This window comes from Gobio gobio (genome assembly GCF_949357685.1).
Source record: "Gobio gobio genome assembly, chromosome: 4".
Classification (NCBI taxonomy): Eukaryota; Metazoa; Chordata; class Actinopteri; order Cypriniformes; family Gobionidae; genus Gobio; species Gobio gobio.
Window position 1 is genome coordinate 30,933,758 of NC_137100.1, and position 14,658 is coordinate 30,948,415.

The 14,658-nt window shown below is 36.0% G+C and overlaps 1 protein-coding gene across 1 annotated transcript in view; it reads right to left on the minus strand.

Annotated features, from left to right (window-relative positions):
• tmem8b (transmembrane protein 8B) overlaps window positions 1-14,658 on the minus strand; it is a 196,055-nt gene that overhangs the window by 115,396 nt on the left and 66,001 nt on the right. Inside the window, exon 3 of the mRNA XM_079815071.1 lies at window positions 467-674. Coding sequence (XP_079671197.1) covers window positions 467-674 — 208 coding nt within the window. The remainder of the gene's footprint in view (window positions 1-466; window positions 675-14,658) is intronic.

Genomic DNA, 14,658 nt, shown 5'->3' on the forward strand with positions numbered 1-14,658 from the left:
ATACATCAAACTTGGACAAGTGTGGTTTTGTGAACAATAAGAAAATTGACCATTTAAAAAAAAGCAATGCACTCCTAACATAATGTAATCTATATAATTGAATATTCAGGAAATTCAACAAAAAAAAAATGTTGCCATTGTCTGAGATAACAACCCCAGTAAAGATAATGAGCACTCTGACAGGAAACGCATATATAATCTCATTTGAAAAAGAAGTTCATGACAAGTTCTGAAATCACAGCGCTCACTTTTAAATTACTACCCATAAAGGCCACCCACTGACTGAGAGGAAGTGAGCAGCTTCAATTATAAATGCATAAATGCCGAGAGGAAAGTACATGCACAACCATGAGCATAAGGCACTTTTCATCATCAACAAGCTCAGCTCTTGTTAAAAAGCAGAAATTATTCTCTAATTTTTGGGCCTGTGATCACTGACTGCTTTATCCATGATGTTTATACTCACTTTGACTGAGATCTTCCCCTCATCCTTTGGTAAGTGTGCAGCCAGGAACCAGTCTCCAGGGAGGGGGCTGGTGACATTGAAAACTCCTGTGGTGCGGTTTGGCAGCGTCCATGTCAAAGTGACAGCGAAGGACCCTGGTACGATGGTGTCCTTTGGAAAACGTGTCTGGAGGGGGTTGATTACAGGTGGAGCTCCTGACCTGAAGTACCTGTAAACCAAAGAGAAGGTTACATTTCAAAACAAGCTGTGGACCGTTTCCTTGAATGAAACCAAATGCAACTGAGACAGTCATTGTTTACGTTCCAGTGTGATGCAAATGAGGCTTGAATTTCCTATTAAAGCTGGCACAAAACAGAACTACAAAAATAATGACTGTTTTCAAACACCCTGACACTAGTCTGTCAAACAGGTAATCCCTATTTCATGCCATTGGATGAGATTGTGTTCAGTGCATGTGGGATGCTCAAAAAACAAACTGCAGTTCCATTTGGTGCCACAGGTGGTGCAGAAATTACACAATTTACCTTAAAACCGGCATGAAACGGAAGTTGAAATTGTTCTTTTTTTCTCTATTGTGATAATATCCGAGTGAAATGGCTTCTGTAGTGCGACGCTTGATTTCATCCTTCAGGAATTGATTGGATCGTTGGAAGTTGGGCATTGCTAACAAAATGGACAAAATAGTCTGCAATAGCCCCACCCTCGCGCCATAGCACATGGCAGGAAGAGATGTCGTTTCAAGGGGGAGGGAATGTTAATGTATTTGGCTAAAGAATATGAGGGCACATGAATTTTACGAAAAATAATGAAGTTCACAGATATATCATTTATAATTAACACTACAATATTACATAAAAAATAAGAATGGCGACTTTAATGTTTTCATAAACATAGAATCATCAAATGTCCCCACAAGGATAGTAAAACCTGAAATCACCTACTAAATAATATTTCAGTGAACGTAACAATTCCGAAAGTTTTCTAAAGTATATGTAGGGACAGAAAATATAATTAAAGTATAAGTATAACAGTATAGTATAAATACTGTATGATAGAAATTGTGGAAGTTCTCTATTATGACAGTCAAACTTGAGTGTTTATTTAGTTTTACTTTGAATTTTCATATTTAGCGAAATACAAAGAAAATTCTCGTTGTAAAGATATCCGGGGATGTCTTCAATTGGAAAAATGCTTTGTATATACAAACTAACTAACTAACTAATGAATAAATGAAAACATATTTAAAAAAATGTATTTTATTGTTCAACAAAATCTAAAAATATGTCCTCAAGAAATGTAAAGCTCAAAGTATATCCAGTATAACCAGACTTCAAGTCCAAGAAACATGCCTGCATGCCAAAAATTCCAAAAATTAAATGAAACGTTGATGAGACCCATTGTATTCCATAGTATATTTTTGTTTTCATACTATGGAAGTCAATGAGCCCCATCAACTGTTTGGTTTACCGACATTCTTCAAAATATCTTCTTTTGTGTTCAGCAGAAGAAAGAAACTCTTGAGGGTGAGTAAATGATGACAATTAAAATTTTTGGGTGAACTAACCCTTTAAGTGAGCTAATATATAAATAAGAAAAGAGAAACACAGGGCCAGGGAAAGCACACTGTAGTCACTGTGAATCAATTAGAATGCAGAAGACGCAAAAATGTCTCATTCACTCACAAGAAAGGAAACAAAGCATTGTGATTAACACTAAATTATGCATGCAGTGAATCGTAAACAAAAATTCCAACATTTAACTCTGCCGTTAATGTTTTGAGCACTGCTTACAAATTTGGGAGGCACTGATTTGGAACAATGCCCTGACTAGGCTGCTATTACAAGTAAAGGAGAGACGAAGAACGAAAGAGACAAAAATCATTCACTCACATCCGACTCATTTTCAACACAAAACCACACAGCACTTTTCTTCATTTCAACATGGGAGCACAAAGCCATGAAAGTAAAAAGTCTTCCCACAGTCTCTAGCCTGTCAGTCAAGATACAGACACTAGGAGCCTGCAACAAATCATGGCATGACACTTTTTCTAAAAGGCTTCACTGTCTGCAATTATTTTTGCTCGATGCATTGTCTTGTGTCTCCTGTAGTTTGTCAGTCACAACCCTGACAATATTTGGGGGGGGGGGGGGGGGGTGGCTGTGTGAAGGGTTTCACAAAAAAGATTATCAATTACTCTTTTATTCTCTGTTTCTTTCCATTTCAGAGAAATGGCTTTGTGAGACAAGCAAAAATGGCAAAAGACATCACTATAATACATGTGTAATAAAGTCGTGTAATGATTCAGAGGTGTCCGTGATGCAAACTGATATTGTATACATCGCTATCTGACACATTTTTAGTGTTCAAAAAAATTATATTTTTTTACCTCAGTCACTACTGTGCACAGCTAGCTAAACACCCACCCAAAGAGGTCTATAATACCTGGAGAAAACTCTGTGTTATTAGCATTCTCAGTCATCCTACTGGCAGTGGCTCAGCTGGTGCAGCAGCCTCCGGAAAAACATGATTTGAAATTTGGGTCAATGACAAGATGCATATTTTTGTCCTTTTAATCCATACAAAACAAGCACAAAAAAATGCACACAATGACTTGAATACAACTATTCTGATGAGAATTTGTATTTATTTATGTATTTATTTCAATTAAAATTAATTAAAATATTTTTTTCAGAGGCATAAAGTAAGAGTTCAGGGTGATGTCCTGATATCATAATGAAGAAAAGGCTTCATTAGAATTTCTTGAAAGTCTTGTGGTCCAAAATACTTTGGCTGCGTTACATTCACACATTCATTCATTCAAGTGCTTTTAAACCATTCAAACGTGATAAGAAAAAAGAAAGAAATCTGTACTGGTGTGCTGTCTGAATCTTCTGTTTGTATGACAGACACAACTCATGTGCACAGAAAGCCGCTTTAGTCAGCGCGAGGCCACGTTAAGTTCCATTTCACGCTTGAACAGAAAAAAACACAAAAGTATGTCAAAATGTCCGCTTTGTCGAGGATCCTCGACAAAAAAGTGTGTTAAAAAAAGGTAACAGTTTTTAAGTGAACACTAAGAGTTGTGAGGACATCGGATGCATGTCAGATGTGCTGTCTGTCATTAATGTAAATCAAAGAACAAAATAAAAATAGAAAAACGACTCACTGCTCTTGATTGAACTTTTCTGTAGCTTTAATAAGGATCAATTTATATTAAATGTATAATTTATGCAGTGAAGACTGTGAAGTGTTTCATAACTGTATTCAATTTCTGTATAATTCCTACCTGTTAGATCAAATAGTTTAAATATACTATATTTATGTTGTTCCTACATTAATTTGGAGATTAAATGTGAAATTATTATTACAATATAAAAATATACTAAAAACTTGTTAGGTGCGATTAATTACAGAAAAAATGTGCGATTCATTTGTTTAATCGATCGACAGCACTAAAAAGGAAGGATCCTTGAAGGAAAAAATGTGTAATTATATAATTGAAAAGACCCTTGCAGATATAAAAAACAAAAACAGGAAATTATATCATAGAAAGAAAACTTACATGCATGTACATATACACTCACCTAAAGGATTATTAGGAACACCATACTAATACTGTGTTTGACCTCCTTTCGCCTTCAGAACTGCCTTAATTCTACATGGCATTGATTCAACAAGGTGCTGAAAGCATTCTTTAGAAATGTTGGCCCATATTAATAGGATAGCATCTTGCAGTTGATGGAGATTTGTGGGATGCACATCCAGGGCACGAAGCTCCCGTTCCACCACATCCCAAAGATGCTCTATTGGGTTGAGATCTGGTGACTGTGGGGGCCATTTTAGTACAGTGAACTCATTGTCATGTTCAAGAAACCAATTTGAAATGATTCAAGCTTTGTGACATGGTGCATTATCCTGCTGGAAGTAGCCATCAGAGGATGGGTACATGGTGGTCATAAAGGGATGGACATGGTCAGAAACAATGCTCAGGTAGGCCGGGGCATTTAAACGATGCCCAATTGGCACTAAGGGGCCTAAAGTGTGCCAAGAAAACATCCCCCACACAATTACACCACCACCACCAGCCTGCACAGTGGTAACAAGGCATGATGGATCCATGTTCTCATTCTGTTTACGCCAAATTCTGACTCTACCATCTGAATGTCTCAACAGAAATCAAGACTCATCAGACCAGGCAACATTTTTCCAGTCTTCAACTGTCCAATTTTGGTGAGCTTGTGCAAATTGTAGCCTCTTTTTCCTATTTGTAGTGGAGATGAGTGGTACCCGGTGGGGTCTTCTGCTGTTGTAGCCCATCCGCCTCAAGGTTGTGTGTGTTGTGGCTTCACAAATGCTTTGCTGCATACCTCGGTTGTAACGAGTGGTTATTTCAGTCAAAGTTGCTCTTCTATCAGCTTGAATCAGTCGGCCCATTCTCCTCTGACCTCTAGCATCAACAAGGCATTTTCGCCCACAGGACTGCCGCATACTGAATGTTTTTCCCTTTTCACACCATTCTTTGTAAACCCTAGAAATGGTTGTGCATGAAAATCCCAGTAACTGAGCAGATTGTGAAATACTCAGACCGGTCCGTCTGGCACCAACAACAATGTCCCGCTCAAAATTGCTTAAAATCACCTTTCTTTCCCATTCTGACATTTAGTTTGGAGTTCAGGAGATTGTCTTGACCAGGACCACACCCCTAAATGCATTGAAGCAACTGCCATGTGATTGGTTGATTAGATAATTGCATTAATGAGAAATTGAACAGGTGTTCCTAATAATCCTTTAGGTGAGTGTATATATATATATATATATATATATATATATATATGTATATATATATATATATATATGTATATATATATATATATATATATATATATATATATATATATATATATATGTATGTATGTATGTATGTATGTATGTATGTATGTATGTATGTATGTATGTATGTATGTATGTATGTATGTATGTATGTATGTATGTATATATATGTATATATATATATATATATATATATATATATATATATATATATATATATATGTATGTATGTATGTATGTATGTATGTATGTATGTATGTATGTATGTATGTATGTATGTATGTATGTATGTATGTATGTATGTATGTATGTATGTATGTATGTATGTATGTATGTATGTATATATATATATATATATATATATATATATATATATATATATATATATGTATGTATGTATGTATGTATGTATGTATGTATGTATGTATGTATGTATGTATGTATGTGTATATATATATATATATATATATATATATATATATATATATATATATATATATATATATATATATATATATATATATATCAATCATCGCTGCCCGATGAAACTCACGTTTGTCCAAAACGGTTACTTTTCAGGAAGTGAAAAAAACACCGTATTTCAAAAGCAGTTGAATGTAGCGTTGTCATACTTGGTACGGCATCTTTACATGTAACCATATTCTTGCCAGTATAATAATATAATCCACATTTGACCAAAATTGAGTTTAAATGGACATACGTGCATATTTTACAGTAACGGTGGTCGATACGTGTTCTTCCGATCATTAATTAGAATGGCCAAGTTGCGTTTCATATTGACAGAGGAATACGCTCAGTTTATTAAATAGCCTACGTCTTAGTTTATTAAATACGCTTAGTTTATTTAATATTAATTATAAATGTATTAAATGTCTCTTGCAAACTATGAAGGGACAATGAATCAATACACTGACATGGTAATGCTAGACAGATACTTTGTTTGTACAGTCCTACCGTAATTTTGTCACTCCTAGACGTACGTCTGGCGTCAGGGGGGAAACGTTTACCTCAATGAAGGAAAGTCATTGTCTCACCAGGCTATGTTTCACGAGACCGGCGAGATGCTTCCACAGGGCGGGAGATACGCGGCGTGTTTGACAGCTTTGACACCAAATGGATATACGTGAAAATCAGATGACATGATTTCACAACTTTTCATAGGCCATTTAGATATGTGAAGCCTACTGTATACGGAAATGAACCTGGACATTCCATCCGTCGAAAAATCTCAAAATCGGCAAAATGGACATACGTGGTTTTCATCGGACAGCGACGATATATATATGGAGGGTATGCATGTGAAGTCACTATCGGCCAGAGTGACTGCGGTTACGCCTACTGAGTGGCAGCATTGGTTTTCAGCGTGAATGCTGCAGAAAACACACAAAACTGCTAAAACAGGAAAGAGATTTGAGATGGACTGTATAAAAAGATTTGACAAGAAATATTTTTACAGACTGCCAAAAGCTACAGAAAAGAGAAGCAAATGGACTGCTGAAATTCACAGAAACAGGCAGCCAAACTTGGATTTGCAGTTATCATTTTGTATCAATATGCTGCTTTTTGGGGTAAAATCATACCCTATATATTGTATTGTTATCGACAACTCATCAATTAAATATTCACCATCGTATATTCTGCATAATTGGAGGTTTTTAAATAAGCACTGACAAAAAACTATACAAGTTTTAGGGCTGGACGATATGATGATATATATAACATTGATGTAAGTGATCACCCGGATTTAGACCTACCTATATGTATTTAAAGCATTCACAGGCAAATTTGCTTCATGTATTTCCCCCGCACGATTCCTGGCTGCATGTCAATATCCATGGGTCACTGCATCTTTGGTAAGTTGTAAGAAACACTATCAAGTTTGTTTTACTCACGTTTTCGCAGTTTCGCCCTATTAAATCCAGTCATGCAGCAGCTCTTCTGCCACTCAGTCCGGCTGAGAGGGCGTGTTCCAGCAGGAAAGTGACATCAGTGCATATACCCTCTATAAACTGCACACCCAGGGTTTTTCCTGCATAGAGAATTATGAGGCGTCCGACTCCGTCTGTCCGCAAAATTCAGACAGGCAATATCACTTGCTCAGATTAGGCATGTCGTGATAATTAAATAATCATCAGAAATATATATCGTCACATGATCCTTCAGCAATCATTATAATATTATGATTTGCTGGTACAAATTCATCTAAAGCCATTCCATAGCTGAATGCGAGGAACAGAATAATATTTACATCGTTATGTTAAACTTCCCTCTGCTGTAGCTGTCAATCATTCTCCGTTCAGCATGCATTCAAACTGCCCGTCGCGTTCGGTTACAACAGTCAGCAGCAGCAGCAGCAGCACGGTAAAACTCTCTCCAAGATTATATATTCATTATAATACTTGATCTGTAGATAAATGGCTGTTTGCATAAAATGACTTTATCTTGCTGGAGTTAATCTAGCGGTTTCTGAACTATGTTGTACTCGCTACCGGGTGACAACACAAGGACTATTAACTAGCATCAGACGCACAATAACTGGAATTTAAAACTGTGAAGAAACAAATAATACGTAAACTGTTGGACAGATATACATTATAGACTAGGATTTGTGCGCTCAACATCTCTTCTCTTTGTGCCGTGAACTTTTCAATGCGCACTCGCGTTGCAATGCGCGCTCTGACTCCATGTTGCATTAAGCGCATCATGCTGCACTAGGGATGCGCATTGTGCCGCACTGTTTTGAAGCGTTTCATATATTTTCATAGTTTTGTGCGCTGAAAGATTATTAAAAGCCTTAAAATCTTGTTCTCTCGTATCTATTATATCTTTGTTGCCCCATTACAAAGCTGCACATTACGTTTACAATAAACATCTTGTAATTTGATATTATTTGTGTAGGCCCATATAATTATCTACATTCATATATAAATATAAATATAATAATATAAATTGTTTTTCATAAATGTATTTTATTAGAACACAAAGTAATTTGTACCTTTTTATTAACATATATGTTTTTCCAGAATTACTTTTTGTTATTGCAATTTTGTTTATATATTTTTGTCATACCTTATGATTATATATTTGTATTCATTTATTGTTTTCTCTATAATGAAGTAGTGTGTACTTATTGGATTCTGGATTGTGTTTAACAAATAAAAGAGTTACCATTAGTTCCACAAACACAGATGTAGATATTCTATAGAGATAGAAATATATGAATGATACATTTCTAACCCTTTTATTTTGTCAGTTTGTTGTGATCGTTTCAGTTATTTACTGAATTGAATAAATATTTAAAAGTGTTAGCTGTAATCTTACACTGCAAAGTGATAACTTAAAAGGGATTAAATTCATAATTATTTAATGATCGAAGCACACAAAAAATGTATGACAGCCCTAAAACTGACAAATAATTGGCAAAATCGCGAGCCACGGGTCGGCTGGGCCAAACAGGATTTTACCACCTCATTTTGAGCCAGGAAAAACCCTGACACCTGTAGACTGTCATGGTCAAACTGTCTTTTAAATATCAGATAATCTGGCCAGCCAAACTTTGACTTCTTATGAATAAAAGTCTTATTAAGGAGGCCATCTTGTCCACAGGCTGCTATTACATACAAGTTCAGCTCCTATACTCGAATGGATGAAGCCTGTCTGTGAAAAATGTTTCAACTTATTTCAGTAGCCTTATAATGTCTGTGGCTGTACATAAGTTTCTTTGTGGGTTTCTCCTTCTTGAAACAGACATCGTCAGAGGTGGTCATGCTAACCCAGGGGTCCTGGATCCTTGACAGATTATAACTCAAAACACTGCTGCTGGAGCTCTGCAGTGTTATTAGATAAGTCATTTCTGCCCTTCTCATACTCTGAGCTAGTGCACCTAAAAAATGTCCCATTATACGGGGTCTTATTCTAAGACGGATACCCCATACTGCTCACAACATGAATGTGACGACACTGGCCAGTCTATTGTTGTTAAAGCACAAGCTTGTGTTCAGCACTGCCAGACAGATGTTTTCAATGATTTTATCTGGGTTGTGTTGTGCACTGAGCCATGAACCTTTTCCTTTGAGGCTGGATTTTTACTAAGGCTTACTATTTCATAACACATAAATCATTCATACATTAAGTAATTGTTTTTGTTTTTTTAAACACTTATTAATGATTAGCTGTTAGTTCATGATTCTAATAAATTAATTGATATTAAAGAACTGAACCTTATTGTAAAATGTAAATTTTATTCTTAATTGTCTGGTGGTGATTTTGATCTGACAGGGTCTGCCATACGCCAATGATGTCTGTTTTTCTAACGAAATCCACACATAAATTGAAATTGAATAAATGCACATGGTGAAGCTACCATGCATCCTTCATGCTCTTATATACATAGTTCAAATACTTAAGCTCAAGGTTCAAAATGCATGCCATGGCATGTAAATTATGCCTATAGTTTGTAATTTGGTGCTCCAAAGGCCTGGCTTCATTATCCTTTGCAGTGCACGCAATCCTAGCATATTACTGCCAGGCTCATCAAAGTGATACAGAGCTGACCTATGATCAGAGTCCAAGCTGCATGTAAAATGGACCTTTAACAAACAGATCATCATAATCAGATCAACATGCTCTGTAGTCAGTGCATTTCCTCCCAACGTTTAAGGTCACACTCTATGAATCCCTAGTTGTCAATTAGTCTGGAGAGAGTTTGCAACAAGGTGAAAACAAGGTTTGGTAATTAACCCGAGGCAAGTTGGCTGCAAGAAACAAACACACAAAGAAATGAGTCCTCGCTAAAGCTGTGAGATAAAGATAAGAATGGCATTAATTGTTACTAGGGCTTTCAATCTATTATAAATCAATTACATGACATGCTAATGAAAATTCATTGCAAAAAAATGAGATAAATCAATATTTTCTGAGCTCATAATTGAAGGTTATTCAAAGGTAAGTAGACATGTGCTGGTATTCAGTAATACAGGCCCGGACTGGCCATCAGGAGCTGGCCTGGGGCACTAATTTGGCCTGCTGACAGCTAGACGTTTTTCTTTTTTTATTATTATTTTATATTATTGCCTTTACTAAAGTGATCATTTTGATTATTAATAATGATACAAATAAATCATGAATCTATTAGTCTTGACCTGACTGACAAGGCTACGATTCAACTTTACGCCTCAGCCAAACGGTTAAACAGAAATGCGAGCAGCACCCGATGATGGAGAGAAAGCGGCCAGGTCGGGCAGAGAGGGAAAGGGCAAAGAAAAAGAAAGCACTCCAAGAAGAAGCAGCGAAACGTTGCAAAATTACTGACCTGTTCAGGGCTTCAAGTGCAGGTCAGTTTCATCTGTAAATACTGTACTTTCTTTCTTTGTTAAATTAGTTTTGAACTGCTTGCAAATGTTAGCGGTAGCGCCCCTAAATACTGTCGTCACTAAAGGAGATTAATATTATTTTAGTGTATTAGTAATTTAGCAGACAAATATTCACATTACTGGGAGCAAGGAGACAGGAGCAACAGTGCAGACATCAACAAAAAATAATGCAATAACATTTTATTAGGATTTTTCTAAATAGATAATCATAATGTAGTTTATTAATGAATACATTTTGACATTTAGACCATTTAGAAAAATATGGGTGCCTCTCAATCAGCTCCCTAGTTCAGTAGTCAGGGCACTGATCAGGGAATCAGTCCGTGTGCTGACTACTGAACTAGGGAGCTGATTGACCCTATGCCTGCCTATTTGTGAGGTTTTTAAACTTTCCCCCCCTTTTTTTAATCAAATGAAGGTGGAGATAATCAACCTAGCACTAGCTGTGGGGCAGTGATCACACATTAGATTCAGCCAGGCAGGGAGTAGAAGCAAAATAAGACACTTTTTCTTTTTTACATAGACTTGGTCGGCGTTGTGTCATAGCTGGGGGCGTGGCAATGTGGGGGCGGAGTCAACGTGGGGGAAAACAGTCCATTCCCCCACAATGTAAATGCATGGGGTTAACCCAGTTTAGCCTGTGTAGAATCACTTTTGCCGCTCGACAGAGCAAGATATATAGAAAAACTGAACCATATTTGGTCAGATTGTCCGTACAGTATCTGTGACTGATAAAAGACCCAATGGAATCAATGGCCAGAGGTGTCATTTTCTCATCTAAATATGCTGCTCCCCCGACCCCCATATAGGTATGACATGCCTATTTCATAAATAACCCAGTCTATCGATGAGGACGTTAATTCAGGTGTTCCTCAATTTAATGGATTAAAAGTATGTATTACATACATTTAACGTTTAAAAATGATCATAAAACGTGTCTTGTGCTATGAAATTGACATGTCAGTGTCACAATATCAGCTTGAAGCATAAGCATGAGCCCAGCCCTTCCCATCATGAAATAAATACTTTTGAATGTTATGTACATTAATAACCTCACGCATTATGTTGGTATGTGATCGCTTATCGTGAAAAACTGCTTTAACGATAAATTGAGTCCCGTGACAAGTATGACTTTATTGGCGTTTTGTTCAACAAACTTTTGCCATTGCAATTAATGAAATCTCTTTTTAATCTTTACAATAAACAGCATCATGTAGTGCAAATGTTTAATTGTAATGGACGTATTAGGCTTTCGGAATTGACGAACGGCTCCGTCTGTTTATTTAGCAGTAACTTCAGTTCTGCCAGAAAGACTCGGGAGAATAAATACTGTGACAATTATCCATTTATTAACAACCCAGCAAGCAATAAAGTATATTGGCATAGGCCCCGTCCGTAGCGCGCAATCTGAGAGTCCGGACTCTGCATATCCTGCCTGAAGACGAAGGCAGAGGCGCATCCAGGTATTGGAATGTGATTGGATAAAGTTAAAGTGACATGACAATTAAGTCTTCCCGGCAGAACTTATGCTAAAGCTTCCATATCAGGAAGTTTTTTTTAACTTACTAGAGGTTACTTGAGGTTCTGTGGGCGTTCCCAGTAATGCCGATCAAGTCTATATTGTATGAAATATAGTGTTGCTAAATTTACAATATTTAAGCAATTTTAACATAAAAACAACATTTTGTCTTAAATATAATACTTAGATTTTTACTAAAATAGATGTAGATTCTGGGCCAAAAAATTACAATAAGGTGGATGATTTGCACTAAGGTGAAGACAGATCTGTTTGTAACATGAGGCTAGAAAAAGTGACAGGTGAAGAAGAGACAGGTACGAGAAAAATACATGCATATATATATATTAATGTTTTAGTTTAAATTTCCAATAACACTAGTACTCCTCTTTACTAAGTGTATGAGGCTGATGATCCTGGTGGAAGGGAGAGACGGAGAGATATTAGGGAAAGTTAAGAAAAGGAAAAGGGAAGTGAGCCTTTCAAGATAAAGCCTTTAATTATTTAGCGAAAAAATAGGGTTGTCCGTGTTTCTAGATTTTATTTGGGTGCATATGATGGCCTGGATGGGTGTAGGATTTCCCGGCCTGATATTGTGTCCCAGTCCGGCTCTGCAGTAATACCCTATATTTTGGTAGTTAATATGCACAGTATTATCGTAGACATTTCAAAATACTGTGAATAAGTCAATGTATCTTATTATCAGAATTGTGTTGATTTTCAGAATGTACATTAGCTTCTTGTCCATTAACTGGTTACAACACTACATACTGTATATGCTGTGCAACGAGCTGAATGAAAATGCTAATTCATTCTACAGAAAAGGAGTAATAATCCGGTTACCACAGTACACAAAGTTTGCAGATTTCTGACACTTGCTTATGACAGAGAAAACAGCATGTTTTCAAACAACCATTCAGATTTTTGTATTCACTGCAGTGTATCAAACAACACCAAATGCTTAAAGACTTTATGCTTATTTTCAAATGTTTGCTTACACTTCTGGAATAAAACATGCCAGCCCAGAAAATATATCTAGATATTGACTGAAAATGTTCAGATTCTTTATTATTGTTCTTTATAGCTGTGCTCTTTTGCACTTTCAGCTGTTTAAACATTTGTTTACCCTAATGGGGAAAAAAACAACCTAAATGTATTTAAAACACATTTTTTGTATACTAAGTATACTAAAAATCCATTAACATATTTACTGACATATCACTTGAGACGTATTGATATAACAATTACAATTAAACTTTATTTGGAGAACTTCTTTATTTCACAATGCACATTTCTTAATATTAAGCCTAAATGTGTTTGATATCACTATTTGTAGTGTACTTAGTATGAAATAAATGTATTTCAAATATATTTTAGTATATTTATTTTTCACTAGGGTAGTTTATACTATTTTATTGTGTATTGTTTTACAGCATTTAAATGTTCAAGGATATTTTAGTTATTTGGGAAGAAAAAACACTGAAGATTGTTTTTTCATGTAATTAAATAATAAAAGCTTCAACAATTATTGTGATATGAGAATTGGATATGTGATCATATGTCATTGCCTAAAGCATTCAACAGACATAACAACAAAAAAGAGTGTTTTTGAAGTCAATATATTGTTTATCTATATTTGAACATGAATTCAATCAAACGCACCTGATTATATCAGCTTGTTATTTGAGACTCCAAGACCTAAAGGCTAAAATGGGAACAGTGCACATTTTGTACATCTCCCTAATAAACCCACCTGATTCTGGTCATCAGTTCATTAGTAGAGACTCTCCAAAACCTGAAATGAGTCGGTGTCCAAATATGCCTACTTCCATACTATACAGAATGCAAAAAAACAGTATGTGAGCTGAGTAGTATGTCAGTAGGCGAAAGGTATCCGGATAACCTACTATTTCCAGTGAGATTCTGAAGTGTGCATCCGTTGGACTCTTCACGATCCCATGAGGCCACGGGAGAAGATTTGCGCATGGTAGTGAAGTAACACAACTGATACCGTATATGACAATGACAATATGGCGGATGTGTCCATATTTAATTCATACTACGCACAATCATACTATATAGAACGCAAAGTAAGTTTCAAACCAAATGTAGTACCTACTAAACAGTATGCATAGTTCAGATACAGCAAGTGTGTCCAAAAAAAGGAGACATTCAAAATCTGTACTGTTGGAAGGGCTCAAGATCACTGATGTGTCTTTTTTTTTTTTTTGGTCATAGGGCAAGATTAAATCATTCAAACACTTTTTTTTATAATTAACTGTTCTAAATTAACATGCTACTTTGACAGCCCTAATTGTTACCTTTGAATACAGTAAATGTGATTTCACCAAGTACAACATACTCCTCCATCCATCCATCCATCCATCCATCCATCCATCCATCCATCCATCCATCCATCCATCTATCTATCTATCTATCTATCTATCTATCTA